At 45.2% G+C, this 20,154-nt stretch overlaps 1 protein-coding gene across 1 annotated transcript in view; it reads left to right on the top strand.

The window, feature by feature from the left end:
- Positions 1–20,154, top strand: part of agrn (agrin) — a gene marked incomplete in the record, with an annotated part of 352,884 nt that overhangs the window by 266,087 nt on the left and 66,643 nt on the right. Inside the window, 9 exon segments of the mRNA XM_036129007.1 lie at positions 2,240–2,382; positions 3,600–3,705; positions 7,193–7,321; positions 7,785–7,949; positions 8,960–9,103; positions 11,002–11,126; positions 11,270–11,375; positions 18,196–18,356; positions 18,435–18,606. Of these exon segments, the coding sequence (XP_035984900.1) occupies positions 2,240–2,382; positions 3,600–3,705; positions 7,193–7,321; positions 7,785–7,949; positions 8,960–9,103; positions 11,002–11,126; positions 11,270–11,375; positions 18,196–18,356; positions 18,435–18,606 (1,251 nt within the window).

The following is a 20,154-nucleotide window of genomic DNA, read 5'->3' as shown; positions in this document are numbered from 1 at the left end:
ATTGTGAAAAACGCCTCAGTGTTTAGTGCCGCAAAGCGATAATAATCCAAACGAGCTTTAACGCAAAGGATAACTCGATCCTGATAACACCATCCAGCAGCGGAGCCGTCGAGTATTGCGGTTTACCAAAAAGCTCAGGATTTCTCGCCCACTTTCTCCTACGTCTTCAATTATTCACCCGCGTTCTGCTCTTTCGATTCACTGCCAGACAGCTTCGACAACACGGTTGCACGGCTCACTTCTGATATTATTTTCGTTGTCGAATCCTCGCTATGATTCCGTGAAGGTGTTCTCATGCAATTCACGTCCTCTCTTTTCCCTCGGCCGCTGAATCCTGCCTTCTTAATGGAGCTCCCTCGGCTAAATAGACTCGGGCCTCTGACATGATTGAGTAAAAAAGGAGCGGATGGGCAGCGCAGAGAGAATAGCTGATGCAGCCATCTTAGCTGGGGATGGATTAATTGAAAGGTTCATAGGCGGCGCAGGTGGTGGACACATCAAAGCGCAACGGCTAATTAGGCCCCCCCCCCCTTCGCCTTTCACTTTTATTTATTTATTCTGTTTTAATGTCTTGCCTCTTTTATTTATTTATCTCGACTCTGCGAGGGCGCCTGAGCGGAATATGAATTGGGAGGGTTCGCATTTCCCTCTTTTTATTGTGGCTTGCTGAGCTGGCGTACAGTATACAGATGCGGGAGGCCAACCCACAGTGCTTCTCCTCTTTCTGATCCGTCTTCTTTCAAGGCCGACTGAAGCCAGGAATAATGGCACCGGCGGCCGAGAAGCCGTTAGCCTCGTCGCAAAACGTTTCGCTAAACCCAAGACTGCGGCTCCTAATCAATACAGTTGTGTCGTTTGGTAAAAGGATTAGGGATGAGGAGGTTACGCGGGTTTAAACACGGAGACAGAACCAATCCCTTAACCGGTCTTGATGTCCGTCGGGACAATGCGGGCTCCAGATAATGAAGTCAGAGCTCCTTCCACTAAATCGAGCCCTCAAAAAGCTTCTCCCATCCCATTGCTGATGACCCAAATCAAAGAAGAACCAAAGGCTTCCTCAGCCCCCCCCCCCCCCCCCCCTGCCCCTCCCCTCCTCTGTGACCTTCTCCATAATCTACTTTAGGAGATGGGTTACGCTAAGTGCTACTTCCATCACTGGGACATTGATTTGGCCATTAGAGGTGGAGCATCAATACACAGAGAGGAATCGGCCCAAAGAGAAGACAAGACGACGGGAGGAGGAGGAGGAGGAGGGAACACCTTGATTACCCGCCGTTTGAATCCGCTGGGCTTCTCTGGGAGCTTTTAGTTCCTTTTCTGAATAACAAATTAGTTTCGAATGAACTTTCTGCCCGCCTCATGAGCGTCTCTCCTCCACCCCACCCCCCTCCCCGCGTCTGACACGCTTTCATACCCCTGTCTTCACGCGCATTCACCTAATCTCCCCCAGGACCCCCGCTGCAGGAGATGTTTGCAACTTCAAAAGGCAGGATCCTCCCACTTTCTTCGTCTGCACGATTTGTTTTCCTTAAACGAATCCCCTAACCAACATGTACACAGATGTCTCGCAGCTTTTTAAATAAAAAATAAATAAATATTCATTTTAATCTCCTTTGAAAGAATAAAAATACAGAAAAGAAAAGGATTTTCATATTATTTTCCCCCCTTTTACCAGAGTCACAAATGAGTAGCTCTTCCCTTTCTTTCAGAGCAGCTTTTAAACCAAGTGAACGACCTTTCAGGGTCACAGTTAAAGACTAGCTGTGACAACTTTCTCCAGGGTCTCGGGAGATAATTAAATTTTACAGAACACTGTGCAATTAGTTGCATTCTCATATCAGGAAGCAGGCAACCATAAAGCGGGTCTCACCAGCACTTCTCCGTGCACTGAAAGGCCAAAGTTTTCCTCCCTTTTTATTTCTGATTTAATTGAAATAAAGAGGACGCCTCATTGGTGGTGCAGAGATGTCTAATTTATTTAGTCACTATCTAGCCCTTGCTGCAGTGGGTCATTATCTTAGACTAGCAGCAGCAGCAGTCCTTTTGGTGTCTTCTCTTACAGGATGAATATCCCGACATTGTCACCTTTAGAAAAGTTAGGCAGTCGTTCATCTGCGATGAAAGAAATCTCTCTTTCTTCCTGATAATTGTTTTTTTTTTTTTTTTATTTTTTTTAATGATTCTGTGTGTGTTTTATGAATAATATAGTGTTTTTTTTTTTTGGTGTGGTTATTTGCAGAATGTGGCTCTGGGGCGTCTGGCTCCGGCCTGGAGAGCTGCGAACAGGAACGCTGCACCACGCATGGCGGCCTGTGGGACGAGGACGCAGAGGATGAACGCTGCATCTGCAGCTTTGACTGCGACAGTGTGCCACAAAACCAGGTACGGCTTTCAGGCAGAGTGGATCTCCGCTCGCTTATCAGCTGAAACCGAATGTGGTGGCATTACATCGGTCAAACCAGAGGTTTAGTAAAATGTCATAAAAGATAACAAAACATTGTTGCAAACCAATAAATACAACATATTGGTTATTGCTGTTTGTGTCATGTGACCTCCTAATAAGGCTTTAATACCCACTCAAAAGTCTCCTCCAGTGGACATTGTTGATCAAAACCGATTTAAGCATCACTTTGTGTAAATGTTTAATGCTGACTGTGCTGTACACACGATTTTTGTGTGTGTGTATATATATATATATATATATATATGTGTGTGTATATATATATATATATATACACATATATATATATATATGTGTGTATATATATATATATGTATATATATATATATATGTGTGTGTGTGTATATATTTATATATATATATATGTGTGTGTGTATATATATATATATATATATATATATATATATATATATATATATATATATATATATATATATATATATATCTATATATATATATATATGTATATATATGTGTGTGTGTGTGTATACAATTCTAAGGGGAATTCCACAAAGCACTGAGCTCAATCTCGTGCTCATCATGCAGCCTTTTCTCATCCTTTCAGTGCTTTATATTTAAGCAAAGTTGTTTCTGACAGTACTCCGCCTTTCATTACGTGCATAAGATTCTATTTAGGAATATATTTTAAATTATACATACTCTGGAAGATCTTAATGATAGCTCTGTTTGGTTCGACTTATGCTCCTTCTGCAGCTGTCCTGCTCTTTCCACCCTCCTCTACCCCCTATAGTTCATAGTGGTAATATTAGTGTGGTCACTTCCACCCCTCTATTCATTGTCAGGACATTTCACTTAATCGCAAAGAGTAAAGATCAAATGTAGATTATAGGAGGAGCTGAAACGGTTATTGATAATATTCCTCCGTGCTCTCAAATGTCCAAACATGGTGTTGATCTATCTTCTGATCTGGGCGTTTATAAACCCTGCTGCTAACAGTGGCGTCCGTCACATTGCTATCATACAGAGGATCAGCTTTTAACCTGCACATCAACGTATGGAGAGTAGATGTGCGTTGGGTTGGGGAGGAGGTACACAGCTTAGCTGCTCATTAAAGTGTGATGAGAAAGGTTACCACGTCATTAAAAAACTGACTCTCTGTAATTGTTTTCCTTTGCAGGTCTGCGGCTCGGATGGGAAAACGTACCCGAACGAGTGCGAGCTAAAGAGTGCCAGATGTTCGGAAAAGAGACACTTGTTGATCCAGAGTCAGGGAGCCTGTGCAGGTCGGTGCATTACGCCGCTCTCTCCTAATGTGATGGCAGCGCGCAGGTGCTTCCTCATCAGGAGCGCTTGCCGCTGCCGTCCCATTCCTCCACTCATTCCCCTCCGTTGATGGGGTTACGTTTTATCTCTCCGCTGAATGTAATTCTCACATAATCTCTGTTGTCTCTCCTCTTTGTTAGCCAAGTCGCTAAAAGCTAATGAACTGACGAAGATAATTCCTGAATGCGCTTTGCCTTTTCAGTGCGGTTTGCTGCAGGAAAGTTGACTTGCTTTTTTTTTTTCTTTTTATTTCCCCCCCCCCCTCACAGCATTTGTGTTTCGCGTCTTGAAACCGACGGTTCCTCTGAGGCCGTCTGGTGTGCGGAGTTAAAATCTGTCTCACGGGCATGTGTGTGTGAAAGGAGCTGATTGCAATAATGAGTCTTTTTTTTTTTTTTCTATCCTGAAAATCTGACAATTTAAACCATTAAACTTGCCTCCTATCCCCGAGGATACCACTTTGCTCCATTTACGCTAATATAAACAGCCCTTCTTTGCATGCAATAATGGCATTTACCCAGTGAACTGATTGTTAGATCAGTGGCCGAGCTGCAAAGGTTAACCACCTTCCTCTCCGTGGCTGTGTCAAATGAAGAGCCTTTGCTGGTAAAAGCCGAAGAGCAGAGCAAAAAGGTACTTAAGGGATTTTGTGTGATCATTCCAGCCTGTTTGAATCCCCCGGCTCCAAAGGAGAGGAAGATGGAGAGAGTCGAGGAGAGGGAGACTAAGGGAGCTCCCAGTGTTTCCACTCGGATCCCTGCAGATTCTTCTTCCTCCTAAGCTGGACTCCTTTGGGCACTGACTGTCACGCTCCTCTACCCACCGTGGATAATCAATCCTTTTTCCGAACAGCCCTCTATATGTGTACAAGACCTCTGGGCTGCTCCTCTTCTACTGGCTAATGGATGAAGCCAGATCTTTGGGTTTTTCCCTGCCCTCTACATTAGTTATGTGAGGGCCAATTTTGATCTTGACCCTAAGTTCCAAAACCAGAGTCAGTAGTGTTTTTTTTTTTTTTTTTGTTGTAGCTCTGAGCTTTAAAATAACTTCTCGAGCCCAGTTTTAACTTTCCTAGCAGTTACAGAGCTCTGCATAAGAATTCATACACAGCAAATCTAAGCTACAATCACAACGTATCATTTTTTTTGGTGGGATTTTACGTGATGAAACAATACAAGGTAGAACGTCACTGTGAAGTAAAGAGAACATTTATTTTAACTAATAAGAAAAAAACCTAAAAGCTGCATTGTATTCCACCATTGTATTACTCATGAGTAAAATCCAGCTGTTCTGTGAAGGCCTCAGAGGTTCATTAGGGAACGTTAGTGAATCAAGTATAAGGAACACGGCAGCCAGCTCAGTGATAAAGCTGTGGAGAGTTTAAAGCAGGGTTAGATTATAAAGCTTTTTTTTTTACATCTTAATCCATCATCTAAAATGGCATTATGGTGTAACAGCAACCCTACTAAGACATGGGTGCCCCCCTAAGCTGACAGGTCCAGCTAGCAGGGCTTTAAATAAATAAGGTGCCAAGTGTTTCATGGTAACTGTGGAGGAGCTGCGGTATCCACAGCTCAGGTGGGAGAAGGAAACATGGCGTTGGTGGCATCATGGTGTGAGGAAGCTGGTCTCAGTCGATTGGCAGACGGATGGAGATCAATACAGAACAATCCTGGGGGAAAAAAAACCTGTTAGACGATGCGAAGGACTTGAAACTGATTGGGAGGTTGACTTCCAGGATAGGCAGTCAGCCTAGACACGCAGCCAGACCTACAGTGGCCGCTCCAGCTGAGATGGCCCGGTCGAAGGCTGAGGTGAACATGAGGATCTGACTGGGAACACTGATGTTCACAAATCCTCTAAATCTAATCGGACCCAACTTCAGCTATTTTACAAAAACTAATGAGCGAAAATTTAACGAACCCCTTAAAAAGCACGATGCTGCGATTACAACAAAAGCTTTGGTTACAAAGTGTCGACTCAAAGGGGCTGAACACAAATGCACACCACACTGTTCAGACTTGTGTTCACAAATTGTGAAATCCAATCATATTCTTTTCCTTCAACTTCCAAATGTTCTGCCCGTTTGTGTTGGTCCTTGGCATGAAGTCCAATCAGGACACAATGACGTTAGTAATCGTAGCGTAACAGAATTGGAAAAAGTTGAATGCAGATGAATACTTTTCCAAGGCGCAGTACATTTATAATGTTTACAGTCCTGAAGCGATTCAAATAATCCGTCCATGCCACCTGCCAACTCAAATCTGGGTCATGGCTTTCTTTTTACCCCAAAAAAAAAAATCTTTATTGGTTTGGTTGGAAATGATAATATAGCCAGGGGTATAAAAAATATCATATTATTGCAAAAGAAGAAAGGCAGTAGAGTTCAGAAACATGAAGGTAATATCGCACGTCAAAGTGAGCAGCATCGTGCCAGACAACAGCTACTGGAGGGGAAAAAAAGCCCAGCAAAGGGTGGAAGAACATATGAAATTAAAAGTTCTCCGTGTCCTAATAGGCTTGGTATAGATAGCCGAATGCAGCGTTGGAAAGTGGCAAGTTAAATGAACTGTGTCCAGAGCCCATCTCTGGAGTGGGAAAGCGCTGGAAAAAAGGAGCGAGCCGAGTCATCACCATTAGGCTGTGGCTCATATCCACACCAGTAACAGTGTGATTTATGGGCCCGGTATCTCCAGCCTCCAAACTCCAAATTAGCAACATACGAAAGGGAGATTGGTTGGGGAATAGAGAGAAAAGGGAAGAGAAAAAGCGGTCCGAAAAGAGAGTTCTCGTTTTTTGTTTTTTTTTATCTCCAACTTAACTTCTCACTCAAAAGCTTTGAACGATGAGTCTTTTTTGCCTTGGCTATTAAACAATCCCCCCCCCCCCCCCATTTTCCTCCTCCTATTGTGTTTGTTGTTCTCTTCCAGCGTCTGAAAAAGAGGCCAATTTCAGGAACACATTTGTTTCCATCTTGTTGAATGTAGCCCCGCCACACTAGCTTGGCGGCTGGTGCATCCTCAGACAAAAGAGCTCTCCACACGGGGAAAGAAAGAGCTTGGCACATTGCTTCACATATTGCAGGTCTTTTTTTTTTTTTTTTTTTTTTCTTAAGCTGTAGGTTTTCCAGTACAGTTCCTTAGACAAGAACAAATGAAGAGAGCGTGCCTTCTGGTAGGTGGGAAATGTCAGCTGCTGCAAATTCAGGGGAAAGGCATTGCTTGCTTCCACTGAAGGTGCTAGCATCTTTTACCCCTTCTGGTTTTTTAGCAATGGTAGCTGGGAAACCATCGCATGAAATTGTTACCTCAAATCCAGCTCGGGCTTGTCGCATTGTTTGCAAAAAAAAAGTTGCACGTTGCACAAAATGCATTGTTTAATGGCCCACAGATCCGAACCTCCATCCGTTCGTTAAGCACTCAAACATGCCTGCTTCTCTCCTTGCAGCCACCTCGGAGGATCAAGCTACGGCGCCGACTGAGCTGACGGCACCCCAGCACTGCAGCCTGTCTCCGTACGGCTGCTGCTCCGACAACGTCACCGCCGCTTTAGGAGTCGAACAGGCCGGATGTCCCAGTAAGCCTCGCTCCACGCACCGCTTCCGGCCTCCGCCCGCTAGATTTTCAGATGCTTATCGCGCCGTGAAACATACTGTCCTTGACTGCACTTGCGGTTCCTGTAAGATTACGACCAAAGTTGCGAGGCCGGAGGCGTTTCATCTTAATCCAGGAGAATAATTATGATAATGCCGGCCTTTATCAACAGAAACAAATCTCCTCTTCTGATGATCTTGACTCGCGATAGATAGCGCAGAGATGCAGGGGGAAAATGTTGCATCAGGCTGTAATCTTTCAGATGCACCAGAGATAGATAGGAAAAATGTAGATTTAGAAATATGAACATGCAGAGATTTTACACACAGAAAATCTAGTCCAAACACAATTAATCAACTCTAAGGGTGTTTTTTTTTTTTTATGCTTGAAAGGGATTTTGGAAGCTTGAAAACCACCGACTGTGTCGTGTATTTTTTCCCCCTCAGGTACCTGTCAGTGTAACGTCCACGGCTCCTACAAGGGCACGTGCGACCCGACCACCGGGCAGTGCTCCTGTAAGCCGGGCGTCGGCGGACCCAAGTGCGACCGCTGCGAGCCGGGCTACTGGAACTTCCGCGCCATCGTCACAGAGGGCATGAGCGGCTGCACGCGTAAGGAGTCACTGCCGGACCTTCATTCACAGCGAGTCCCCGGTTTGCCGTTAACACCCCGCGCGGTGGCATTTGTTCCCTCGCCAGCTGAACAACAGCCTAGCTACTGAAATAATGCGTAGATCCACATTTTTTTCCAACTCTGGAGGTATGCAAGGTGCCGTCAGTAGTAGAATGCGAACCTCTTGACAGCATCTTCATACTTATAAGAACGTGAACAAATGAGGACAGTAGATGTAAAGTAAAAATCAATGAGGACGAATGCATTGCTCTCTAAATTCTCAGCCGACCCTTCGGTAATCCTCGCTCTTCAGACCCACGTTCATAAAGCCTACGTAGATAAACAGTTTGATTTTCTGCTGTGTCCTCTGATGCTGCCAAACCCGGACTGAATGAACCGTTTCCATCTGTATGCGGCTGAGGTGTGCGGTCGGGACCCCTTTGTTTGTCTGGATGTAAGGCGATACGCCGACCGGCTCGTCTCCCGCCGCCGAGGCGGAGCCGCCGGGGCAGCCGTTCCAGTCAACAGCAGGAAGCCCGCAAGGTGTCTCACCTGTGGCCCTGACCTTAACAAGGTTTACCCAGCGCAAGCAGACAGCAAACAGAACACCAATAACCGTTTTCAGCAGAAGGGGACTGGGGAGAAGAAAAAAAAAAAATAATCACATCATTGATTCTAGGAACATGATGGGCTTGATGTCCTTCCCCGAGGTTGTTGTTTTTGAAGTCCCTCTTACATACTCATCCTCCTCCTCCTTCTCCTCCCTCCGTAGCCCCCGAGGTTAGTTGAACTGTTCCCAACCTCTCACTCTGAGACAAAGATGTGTCTATTAGCAAGATCCACGGGCCAAAAGGCTTCCAGAAGCACATTGTTTGCCTAGCACTCTGAGCAAAGCTGCTCTGCCTGTTATTGTCCATAATCGATTTTTTTTTTCTTCTAATCAAGACCCTCTTTTTTTTTCTTTTTTTTGTGTGTGTTTATTTTTCTTATCTCGACTTCTTCATTTCAGCGTGCAGCTGCGATCCCACGGGCTCGGTCCGGGATGATTGCGAGCAGATGTCGGGCCTGTGCTCCTGCAAGGCGGGCGCGAAGGGCTTGAAGTGCAACATGTGCCCAGACGGGAGCAAGATGGGCATGAATGGCTGCGACAACGGTAATAAGAGAGAGAGTGGTGAGGTGGAGCTCCCATAAACACACACATAGATGGGCCTCGGGCTCCTCCGTCCTCAAAAGCTTCTCTCTATCATTCTTAAGAGGTTTTCTTTCACTTATCTGATTAGTGGATAAGCCTTATAGCAGCCACTCTTTCTCGATCTCCTCTCCGCATCCATCAGGTTTATTGGCAAAGAAGGAAGTGGCCGCGAGATAGCTAATCAATAGTGATTAGGGAAATAGTCGAGTGTACAAAAGGCCCATGCGCCGCGCATTGCCCATTGATATTTCTATTTCTCCGCATCATGCTGCGTGTTGGGTGATTTACGGCGCTAACATGTACATGGTTGGGTCTGCGTATAGGCGCTATTGATTCCCTTTGATTACAAATGCAAACCCGCCCCGGCCGTTGCGCCGAATGAAAAAACGGAGACGAAAACCGTTGAAGGAAAGGTTAGTTCCTGCTGAGGGGGCCTGCAGCTCCTTGATTAAGATTCACCAGCTGACATCGACTGGAAGTCAGACGCTTAATGAAGCCAGCAGTCCCGGCACAGTAGTGAGGCACTCCGCCGCACACCCAGCTAGATTAGAAAGGCAAAGGTACTCAGAGGGCGCCTCGCATAAAAGCACGGGGGAGGTGGCGGGTGCACTTGGAGCCGGTGTGACGCTGCAACAATGCAAGGGCCCCACACCGGAGGCCCGGCTGTTGCAGATGCTCCACGGCTTCAGCTGTTGCCTCAACAACACTTCAAATTAGCTTTTGGGCAATGAGTCAACTGCTTTCATCACCACGAAGCAGATTTATGAAACCATGTTATAGGTGTTAGACCAGGGGTGTCAAACATACGGCCCGCGGGCCGGTTCCGGCCCGCCGAACAATTTAGTCCGGCCCGCTGGCTAAATGCATTATCATTATTCAAAAAAAAAAAAAGTTTTTTTTTTTTTTTTTTTAATCCAGTGTCCTGTCTGGCAATGAGGCAATAAGAATTAACTTGTCTTAATGCCAAAAAGAGCTCATCAGATTTGACTTTCACAAGTGAAGCAGTACTGCTTTTGCCATAGTGCTCCGCTTGATTTATGAATGTGAATAGTTTTATTATGATTCATGCGGGGAATATCTCAAAAGATATGGACACTACAATGGGAAAGTAGGAGAGGAAAGGAAGAACAAGAAGAAAAAAGAAAAGGTGAAAGAAAGAGGAGATAAAAGGAAGAGAATGATAAAAGTAATTATTGAAAAAAACATGTAATGTACTTCGTTTAATTGAAAATCTGCAGTTCCTATATTGTCCACGAGGGGCGCTGTGTTTTAATCAGCAGATGGTAGCGCTGAGCTTCAGATGTGGAAAATTGATTTTAAATCATTTCTTAATTTTTATCTGTTTGATGTATTTTGTCATGCAGGACAGTGTTTTTAAGTTCCAAAAAATGTGAATAAATGTTTTTCAACATTGTACAATCACTGTGATCCGTTCTTATGCATGATGCACTTAAGTAAATGTTTAACTGAGTAAAAATATTGTTGAAATTGCACATACTTTTCTTAAAAACGCTGAGGTTATTCATAATATATTGTGTAAAAGTGAAATTCATTTAAATATAAAAATCAACAACAAGTCCACTTTTATTAGTTCTATTTAATCTAGCAATGAGTTTACTCGTGTGGCCCTCTCAAAATCAGATTAAGCTGTATGCGGCCCCTAAACCAAAATGAGTTTGACACCCCTGGGTTAGACAAAACATTGCAAAAGTTTGTTAAATACCTATGAGAATCGTGCTATTTCGCTTCACATTCGTCACACAGGAGCCACCGTTTGAACCTAGTCCATTAGTCTTACTAACTACGGGACTATCAGACCGTACAGAAGGGCTAAGAATGCAAACCTCCTTCCTCCGCAGGACCCGACGCCCCAAAATCATGCGAGGAGCTGGTGTGCAGCTTTGGCGCAACTTGCATCGAGGAAAGCGGCCAAGCCCACTGTCAGTGCCCGCCGCCTGACTGCGACTTAAGAAACAAAACAAAGGTGCGTTTTTCAAACCGTCCGCACGTGCAAGTAGGTTTGATCCGCACGCTTTCCAAAAACAGCCGTGCCTCGCGGAAGTGGCCCGTAGGGAGTTAACATGTGGCTCCGACTCCCCTCCCTCCATCTCTGTCACTGTGGAGCAGGTGTGCGGCTCAGATGGGGTGACCTACGCTGACCAGTGCCAGCTGAGGACCATAGCCTGCAGGCAGGACAAGGACGTTACGGTGCAACACTTTGGACAGTGCACAGGTGAGCCTCTGCGATACCTCCATGCATCACACGCTGAGTGGCGCGCCAGCTGTTGTCAGTCTCTGGTCAAAAGATAATGGGAAGTGCTGATGGCCTCCTGCTGTTTCTGTGCCGATCCAGCTTTCTGTCTCAGGTAGAAAATGAACAAACTGAATCGGAAATGCTAAGTTTACCTTGCTACCTGCAGATGCACTCACTGGTTACTTTATTAGCTACACCTGATCGATTACTTCCTAATACACATAGCATGTCAGCTGATCAGCAACTATTTGTATTTAGGCTTCTGGACTTGAAGACAGCTTACCAAAGTGTCAAACGTACACAAAGATGGGAAAGAAGGAGCGAGTGCAGTGGGACAGACTTTGAAGCAGTTGAGCTGCTGAACAAACCAGACCCCGCTCCTTTCGGCTAAAATCAGGAAACATAGGCTACAGTTCATAGGCTCATCCAAATAGAACGACAACAGATTGAAAAAAAACATTTCCTGAAAACCGCCGAGCTTGTCGAGTGGATGTGGTCAGAAAACGAATATAGGTAAACCAAAGAAAATGATGACCAAAAGCAAGTTAAAAAGAAAGAATTAGACCGAGCCTGAAATAAAATGAGAGTAAACTCTTTCACTCTTTCACCCTTTCACATGTTACATGACATGTTGGTCATCCATGAAGCTTTCGGCCATCTCTGCCTTTGTTTTCCACAGCTAGGGCTGGACGGTAATTCAATACCAATATGTATTGATCCATAGATCATTATCGATGATAATAAAAAGGGTAATTATCAATTAATTAATATTAGTCTCCCAACCAATCACAAACGGACCCAGGGACGCTCCACCTCGAAGCTCCTCTCCCTTCAAAGAGTTCAGAGAGCACGCGTTCTTTTTCATTTTTTAAATACTTGTAGTTTTGTTTAAAAAGTTGGTAAAAAACGGTTGAGTTTGAGTTCAGTCTTTGTGTGTTCTGTATCTAAAAATAGGTTGCTAAGCAACAGCATAAAATGGCCAGGGCTGCACTTAAAATACATGTTTTGAATTTGTTGATAATTATTGATATCGATCAATATGATTTATATTTTATCCATATGCTTTCTTTTTTATATATATATATATATATTGTCCAGCCCCATCCACAGCAAATAAGATCCTACATATTTCTACAGCTACCTTTGGCTGAGAAGACACCAAAAATATGTAAAGATTTTATGGAAAAGAATGGACAGGAAATCTCATTCTGCATTGGTGGCTTTGTGTATTTTCAGAAGCGTAATGGATACCAAGGATGCTCTAGATAACACTTGTGCAGACTGTAGGCAGCTTGTCTTGGTTACTCAGGACAAATAAAGTGCTGTATGTACAATAACATTTAAATATAATAAATAAAACGTGAATAAAAAATTTATGATGCATAATGACACGTTAAAGTTAAAGCCTGTCCAAAATCGGCACAGCAGTCTAAAGCTCCTTTCCTCCACATGACAGAGTTCTTACTGTTGACCCCGTGAAAGGCCAAGGAGCCGGAGCTAAGAGCTGTAATTAGAACATTTCTTTCTGCAGCTTTAAATGATAGGGATCAGGATTTAGCAAAAACAACATAAAAGCATGGTTGCTGTGGCATTTTATTTTAATATTGGCCATTGCCTGAGGTGACAAAGCCTTCAGGGTTCTCTCAGCACCTGCCAAATAAAAATCCACCAAAAAACTTTTCTATTGCCTGTTTGCAGGTGCCGTCGACGGGGACTGGGCACCTTTAGTGTTTTGCGGAATATGTCCCTGGCTTAAGTTGGCATCCGATTTGCAGCTTGTGGCTGTAGATCTGCAGTGAAGCGTGACTGCTTTTGATCGTCTCTAATTCACAATCGAAAAACCAGTTTATGGTCCAACCTGAACTGGTTTATTTTGAACGACAGAATGATTCTTGCTTTGAAACCTTTATTTTATGCGGTTAAACACAGCATTCGGGTTATTTTAGACTGCGGTTGTGATGGAGAAGAAATTTGCCCAGAATCAGCCCTACCTTGCACTAACTGTTGAGGTGATATATTGTTTTGTGGGATATATTCTTGTCACATTTTACACCCCTCAGTACCAACCGAGCATCACTGAAATGCTACACCCTGCCTGACCGACCACGTTCATCCCTTATGAACACCTTCTGAGGGTTACTTCAAGCAGGATAATGCACCATGCCACAATGCTCAATTGATGGCAAACTGGTTCCTGACACCTTCTCGAATCTATGCTATGACAAAGTAAGGCAGTTATGAAGCTTAAAGAGGTTTTAGCCCGGTACTAGCAAGGTGTTCCTAATAAAGTGTAGTAGCAATCAAACCTCTCTGATTTGAGAATCGAGCGGTCCCTTTGCAGCTTCGTACTACCAGGAACAGAATGTTGTAGGAGTACGATTGAAGACACGTGGACAGCGGGGCGAAAGGTTCAGCTCCTGATCCCCGTTAGTCCAGATGTTGATGGAAGCGGTTTGGATCGCGGTAATGGGTGCCGGGACACGTGCCAGAGCCCCAGCTTGCATGTAGAGTGAAGATGTTGCGGCGGATGCCAGCTTGGATCACAACAGGAATTCAGAAAAGGAGGCCGGTGAGCGGCCAGGGGGATATACGGCGCCAGCTGTGGAGCTGTGGTCATGAGCGAGTGCCAGTTGTCTAACATTTGTGGGTGGAAAAATGCTCAGTCACCTTGTCCCTGTAGTGGGCACAGATCAAGTGAGCGAAAGCTGACAGAGGATGCTCTGCATCCATCTCCACGGAGCAGAGTTTATCATAGCCCAGGTCAGGACATAGCCATGGGAGGTAAAGATGTCAACATGGCCTAGGTCAAGGTTCAGCTTTGGGTACACGGATAAAAAAAAAAAAATATATATATATATATATATATATATATATACCCAGAAAAAGACAGACAAGGCTTTGATTAGTCCCAGAACATCTGGTAATTACATATTCAGTGCCGTGGGTGGGTTTAGTCGCGATAGGAGCCAAAATCAGGTCTGGTTTCAGATTCCTCTGTTGCCTGGCAATGGAGATGTGGGCTGTGTGTAATCTCTCACCTAGCATTGCTGCACAGGGAAAGCAGGGAAAGACGCCTTGCAGCGGGCTCTTTTCTCCATCAGACCCTCAGGAGACGAGGAGCCCGGCGAGCGCTCGGGCCCCACAGACAGGCAAAGAAGATCTTTTAATTTCTTGCCTCGGATGCGGTCTCACCGCGGGTTGCTGCGCCGCCGCGGCTGTCAGCTCGGGAGGGTGGGGGGGGGGGGGGGGTTGGATCTCCAGCTCATTTCACGTGTGGCTGGGTGCGAATTAGCATTTGCTCTGCCTCCACCCATCACCACGCCGCAGCTTTGCCTGTTTTCCCACCCACTGTTTACACGCACTGCTTCCAGACGCCCGGCCCCAGCGCTGCGGCATGCTAATGCTCAACAAGCTGCTTTGTGGCTTAACTGCAGAGCCATGCCAAAGGGCCTAAATGCGAGAATGAATATTGATATCATGAGCTTTAATAAATTCCCTATATTAGACAAAATAAAGTTTACATTTAAGTGGAAAAGTGAAAAATAAAAAAATAATAAAAAATATGGCCTAATGTGAAAATATAATTGCCTGTTGTGAAATCATGAATTAATTGGGACTAAACGTGTTTTTCTTGGCTTGCCATAAGTCGCAACCGGGCACGATTGCTGCCAGACTTGTTTTAATAGAACCTGTCTGACAGCATGAAGTAGGCGAAGGGATCTCAACAGGCAATGAAAAGAAGAGAAACAGTCCGCATCAGTCTCAAAGGTTTACAAAGCTATTTCTGAGGCTTGGGGACTGCAGAGTCATTATTCACAAATGAAAAAAAAAACAAAAAAAAAACCACATGGAACAATAAAGATGAATGTTGAACAGGCCAGACTTGATTTTCACGCTGTTAGCAATCTTTAGCTTTAGATGTTTCCGTCCAACTTGGATCTTAACTGTCAGATCAATAACTGAAGCTTGAGATGGAGCGAGGTAACAATCTCCTCGTCTTTAAGAATTAACTGCAGATAAATAAAGGATGCAGCTACGCATCTGAACTGTGCTGTAAATGAAAACGGCGTAAAGCTCAATTACAGGTGTCGATAAATGAGTTGACATACACTGAGATTTTCTTTTTTTATTTGTAATTATTTAGTGATGGATTGCTACCCTAAAGCACCTCAGGCTTGTTATCTTACCAGAAGGCCTATAAGAGTTTCCTTTAAAAGAAAAAAAATTAACAAAAAATCATGGGCTATGCGTTAAACAAGGCAGTGTAAGTCAGCAAAACAGTATCCTTTTAGGGTACCTCTTTACATTAAGGCTCCCCTTATAGATGGCTAATAAATAATTTATAGATATGTTTTAATTCCTCTGTAAACACTTTGACTCATTTATAGGTGTTTATTATACATTCACTAAGGGCGACCTAGAGACAAAACTGGCCAGTTTCTTGCCAAATGGTGAGCCTAATCTCTTCAGCTATATATTTAATCTAGAGTTGCTTATATGAAACATTTCAGACTAAGGTCAGGTTTTGACTCATAAACAAATAAATGAGTCATGAAGTGTTTACAGATTAATTCATAAAATATTTATAGACTATGTCTTAGCCGTCTACAAGAGGAGCCTTATTGTAAAGCGGTGTCGATTTTAACCAGGGCATCCTGAACCAAATATTGCGGTAGCCACTGTGGCGACGGCCAGAGAGGCAGCATTTGCACTGATGAGCAAATCCTTCCTGGAAGAAGATGGCCACGGGGCTGGCGCCGACCCGCCTCTCCCATATGGCGTTATCACCTGTAGGTTTGTGCCGGATTGGCAGGAAAGGCGGACATATGTCGCTCACAGCCCTCGCGTTGCGTGTTAGTCACGGCTCTGCTGATTTCTCTCCGTCTCCCCTTCCTGTTGGGAGCTTTTCCCTCACGGATCGAGCCAATGCTCCGTTTTGACATTCCCACCTGCTATTGCCGCTTTTCAGACCCTGATTTAAACGCTCACGAGTTTTTGCCCCAATCACTCGTTCTGTGTCCCGGCTCCTGACATCCCCAACAATCTTAATAACCACCTTTCGCTAATAACCATATGCCAGGGAGGAGGCAATGATTGTGTTTCCCTCTCTCTCTCTCTCTCTCTCACCCCTCTAACATTACTGTCCATTGTTCTTCCAAGAGGAAACAAGGCAAAAAAAAAAAAAGTCAAATGGACTGGTTAATCTGATTAAAGGAGGTATCTGTTGAATTAGACTTCTGGGCTCTTTGAGGCGTGTGTTTATCTTTCCTTATCCCGTATCAGGAAGTTTGCTACTGCTGATATCCACACGCGTCCCCTCAGACATTTTCCCGCCGAGCGAGCCTCCCGACGGCGGGCTTGGCACCTGACTGACAGGTGTAGCCGAGAGGAAAGGCAAGCCAACGCCGCCTTTTCCCGGCGATAGCATCGGCGCTCTTTGAACTCGGCTCCGAACGGCTCCCCCCCCAAACCCCCCCCGGGCCGTTTATCTGCCGAGCTTTTAAGGCCGCGTCTCCGAGGCATTTCCGCTGTCTGTGCAGGTATCGCATTTCACACCTCAGCAAATAATTGCCGATCAAGCCCGTGATTACGGCGGCGTAATTAAGTCTTACACATACCGTAGTGTTAGGCGAATCCTAATGAGGTGGAACTCTGTGCTGTTGGTTTTATTCCATCTTCTCGCCGAGACACATCCATTCTCCCGGGATGTAAAGCGGAGGAAGAGGAGGGGGGGGGCCGACGATGTTGTCACTCCTTCCCTCAGCACGCTTACTTAGCATCTCGCCGCCTGCTCGCTCGTCGCCCTCAGGAGTTTTTGTCCTGTTTATCGTTCTTTCATCGCAGACAGTTTGTCCTTTTGCACCGGAGCTTTTTTTTTTTGCATTGGTAATGATAGTCTCTTTACACAGAGGTTCTTCCTGTCTTTTTTTTCTCTTCCTTTTTTTGTCTAAGCGCTGCATACGTGTTTGTTTGTGTGCATCCGTTGACAGCGGCGCGTTCGACGGGCGCTCCAGCTCGCTGCCGAGCAGCAGCCTGCCGTCTTTTGAAGCCGGAGCAAAGCCGGCTTTTTTTGCCCCATTTCTATCAATCATTCATCACCGGAGGCCCTGGCTGTTGGTGATTAAAGCTTCGCTACTGCGGGGCAGCGTTTGAATCTGGATATATAATTCATAGGCCTCGGCGCGGCTTTCGCGCGGCGTGCGATCCCGCATATGCGCACCCAGACGCCTGTCTTACGCTCATACCTGCACCAGCACAGGTATGGGCGTACAGGAGCCGCACGCTCGAGAGCGGGAGAAACCAAACTGTGCAGTTTGAAAAATGTGCATACTGTACATTGCCTCGCAAATATCCTGGACCTTTTTCACGCTTTGGCATATTATGACCACCAAATCTGAGGTATTTATCCAAGATGTACTGTTAGACCAACTCCCAGTGAGCAGCATAAGCATGGGGGATAAGTATGACCCTGAACACACCGTCCCCCAGGTGGAACGCGACAGCATCGCGCTGCGGGGAGAGTTGACGGGAAATCCCGTTAAAATACTTTTGTGGATTATAGTGAGAACAAAAGTGAAACCAGTGAGCTGATTTGTCAGATAAAAACATATCCAGTGCAGACAAGCGTTTTATCTTTCTGTGTCCTTTTCTATGCTAAGCATTTGTCGAAAAACCGAGACCTTCACAACCGTCCTGTTTCTCAAGGTTTTTTTTACTAAAAGTGAAGCAGAATCAAAACATTTCCATCTGTGCTCCGTCATTCATCCATTCCTTGCTTCCTCCTCCTTCCCTTCACCAGAAACCATCTCTGAAACGGCAGAGCGACCCACCCCCAACCCTCCCGCCACCACCACCACCACCACCACCGCCACCACCACCACCCCCGCCCCCTTTAACACCAACATGGTGCACGGCATCCCGCCTCCGATGACGGACCGGTCGGAGTCCATCGAGCAGCCCGTGAGCGCCATCGACCTTTCCGCCTCCACCCTCAGCCGCGCACGATCCAACCCGCAGCCCATCCTCATCTCTCCCCAGCCTCTCGCCACGCGCAGCGGCCCCGTCCCCGCCACGCTCGCCCCCGTCCCGCCCGAGGGCTCGGGCAGCGGCGATCCCAGCGGCGACGAGGAAGACGAGGAGAAGGACGGGCGGGACGACGATATCGGTAGCGGCGTCCAGTCAGAGGCCAGCGGGGCAAACGAGACCGGCGGTAAATCACTGCTCTTTCACTTCATTCTCCATGATCCTTTGAGGGGAAGTGTGGGAAGTTGTTATGTTGTTTTTTGGTATCTTTGTTGTTTTTTTTGTTCTCTCTGAAGGGTTTTGGGCAGATTGAGAATCAATCATTAGCTGACATCATAACGCATTCATACCATCATCTGTTAATTAGGAACTAAAAATAGGGAGCAGGCCTGCGTAATTGTATGCAGATAGACTTTGCAGGAGGAAAGCTTCAAAGCCAGACAGGCAAGGAGAAGAAATCTTTTCCAAAGAGTTGCTGGTACTGTCTTTTTTTTTTTTACTTGCAAAAGACGTATATCTCCATTTCAGACAGAAAAGAATGTATTTGCATGGTTCACTGTTGCTTCATCACCCCTGCTTTTTTTTCCTTCTCCCTTTCCACCAGCACTGCAGCTCTCAGCAGCTCACAAAACAAACCCAGGCTCTGTAAAATACACTCCCGGCACGACAGATAGATGAAACCGTCGGGCCGAATCTGTGGATCTGTGGAGCCTGACCTGACAGGCTGATGCGACTCAGAGGTCTAGCTGCGAGCGCGAGCAGAGCCGCCGCACCTTGTCACATGACTAGTCTCAAATCTTTGCCGACACGCCCTCCTGAGTGCAACAGCCAGCTGCTTTTTTTTTTTTTTTTTTTTTCGGCCTCCTCCTGGATGACAGCGCAGGCTTTCCAATTAGACCTTTTTTCTTTTCTTTTTTTCATGCTTTCTCTGAAGCTGCGTCCCATCCATCCATCAACGTTGCTTGGCAGCTCGCGGTGACAGGACGGGACTGATGGAACGTGTTCCTCCTCAACCCTCCCTTCCTCCCCTGTGCTTCTTTGCTATTCTGAGCTTTTAAACTGACTACCTTTGTCGGAGGCCGACCGGAGAGCACGAAGCCACTCTGTGAAGCAGAGCCCGGTGTCGCGTGGCTGTTTGTTATGCTGTTTGCTATATTGCAAATGTAGCCATATACCGTTTGAATTTTTCACATCATTACATTACAACCTCAAACTTTTTATCCGGATTTTATGTGATTTGACAAACACCAGTTAATGCATAGTTGCGAAAGGGGAGGAAAATAATCATAGATGGTATCGGAAATTTAACTAAAACTAAATTGTAGGTATGTATTCAGCCTGTTTCAGTCTTTTAGGGTATGTGTCCACCAGCTTTTGTTTATTTAGAGGCTAAGATTTCAGCCTAGTTGTCTTTAGGCCCTCCACAGTGGCGTCCAAGAACCTTAATCAACGACGTTGACAATCTGAGCAGCGTTTTTTTCTTATTATATATAAAGGGAATAGGAAAGGCATTAATGTTTGCAACAGGTTTCAGCAAAAGAATTAAATAATGGTGTGGGGAATCTTTTCCTTTGCTGTTGTTTTGATTCGTTTGTGTGCATTATCGGGCTGAAACCTGTGCGTTTTATTTTAAATTATATTTTTCATCATTCTCTTGTTTTTAAGGTTATATGTCTTCATTTGTTTTTAAAAACCGTTAGAAATTAAATTCAAGTTCTTTTTCACTTTTTATAAT

The sequence above is a fragment of the Fundulus heteroclitus genome, chromosome 1 (genome assembly GCF_011125445.2).
Source record: "Fundulus heteroclitus isolate FHET01 chromosome 1, MU-UCD_Fhet_4.1, whole genome shotgun sequence".
In the NCBI taxonomy this organism is placed as follows: Eukaryota; Metazoa; Chordata; class Actinopteri; order Cyprinodontiformes; family Fundulidae; genus Fundulus; species Fundulus heteroclitus.
Note: the sequence above shows the minus strand (reverse complement) of the source record. Positions and strands in the feature narration are given on the sequence as shown.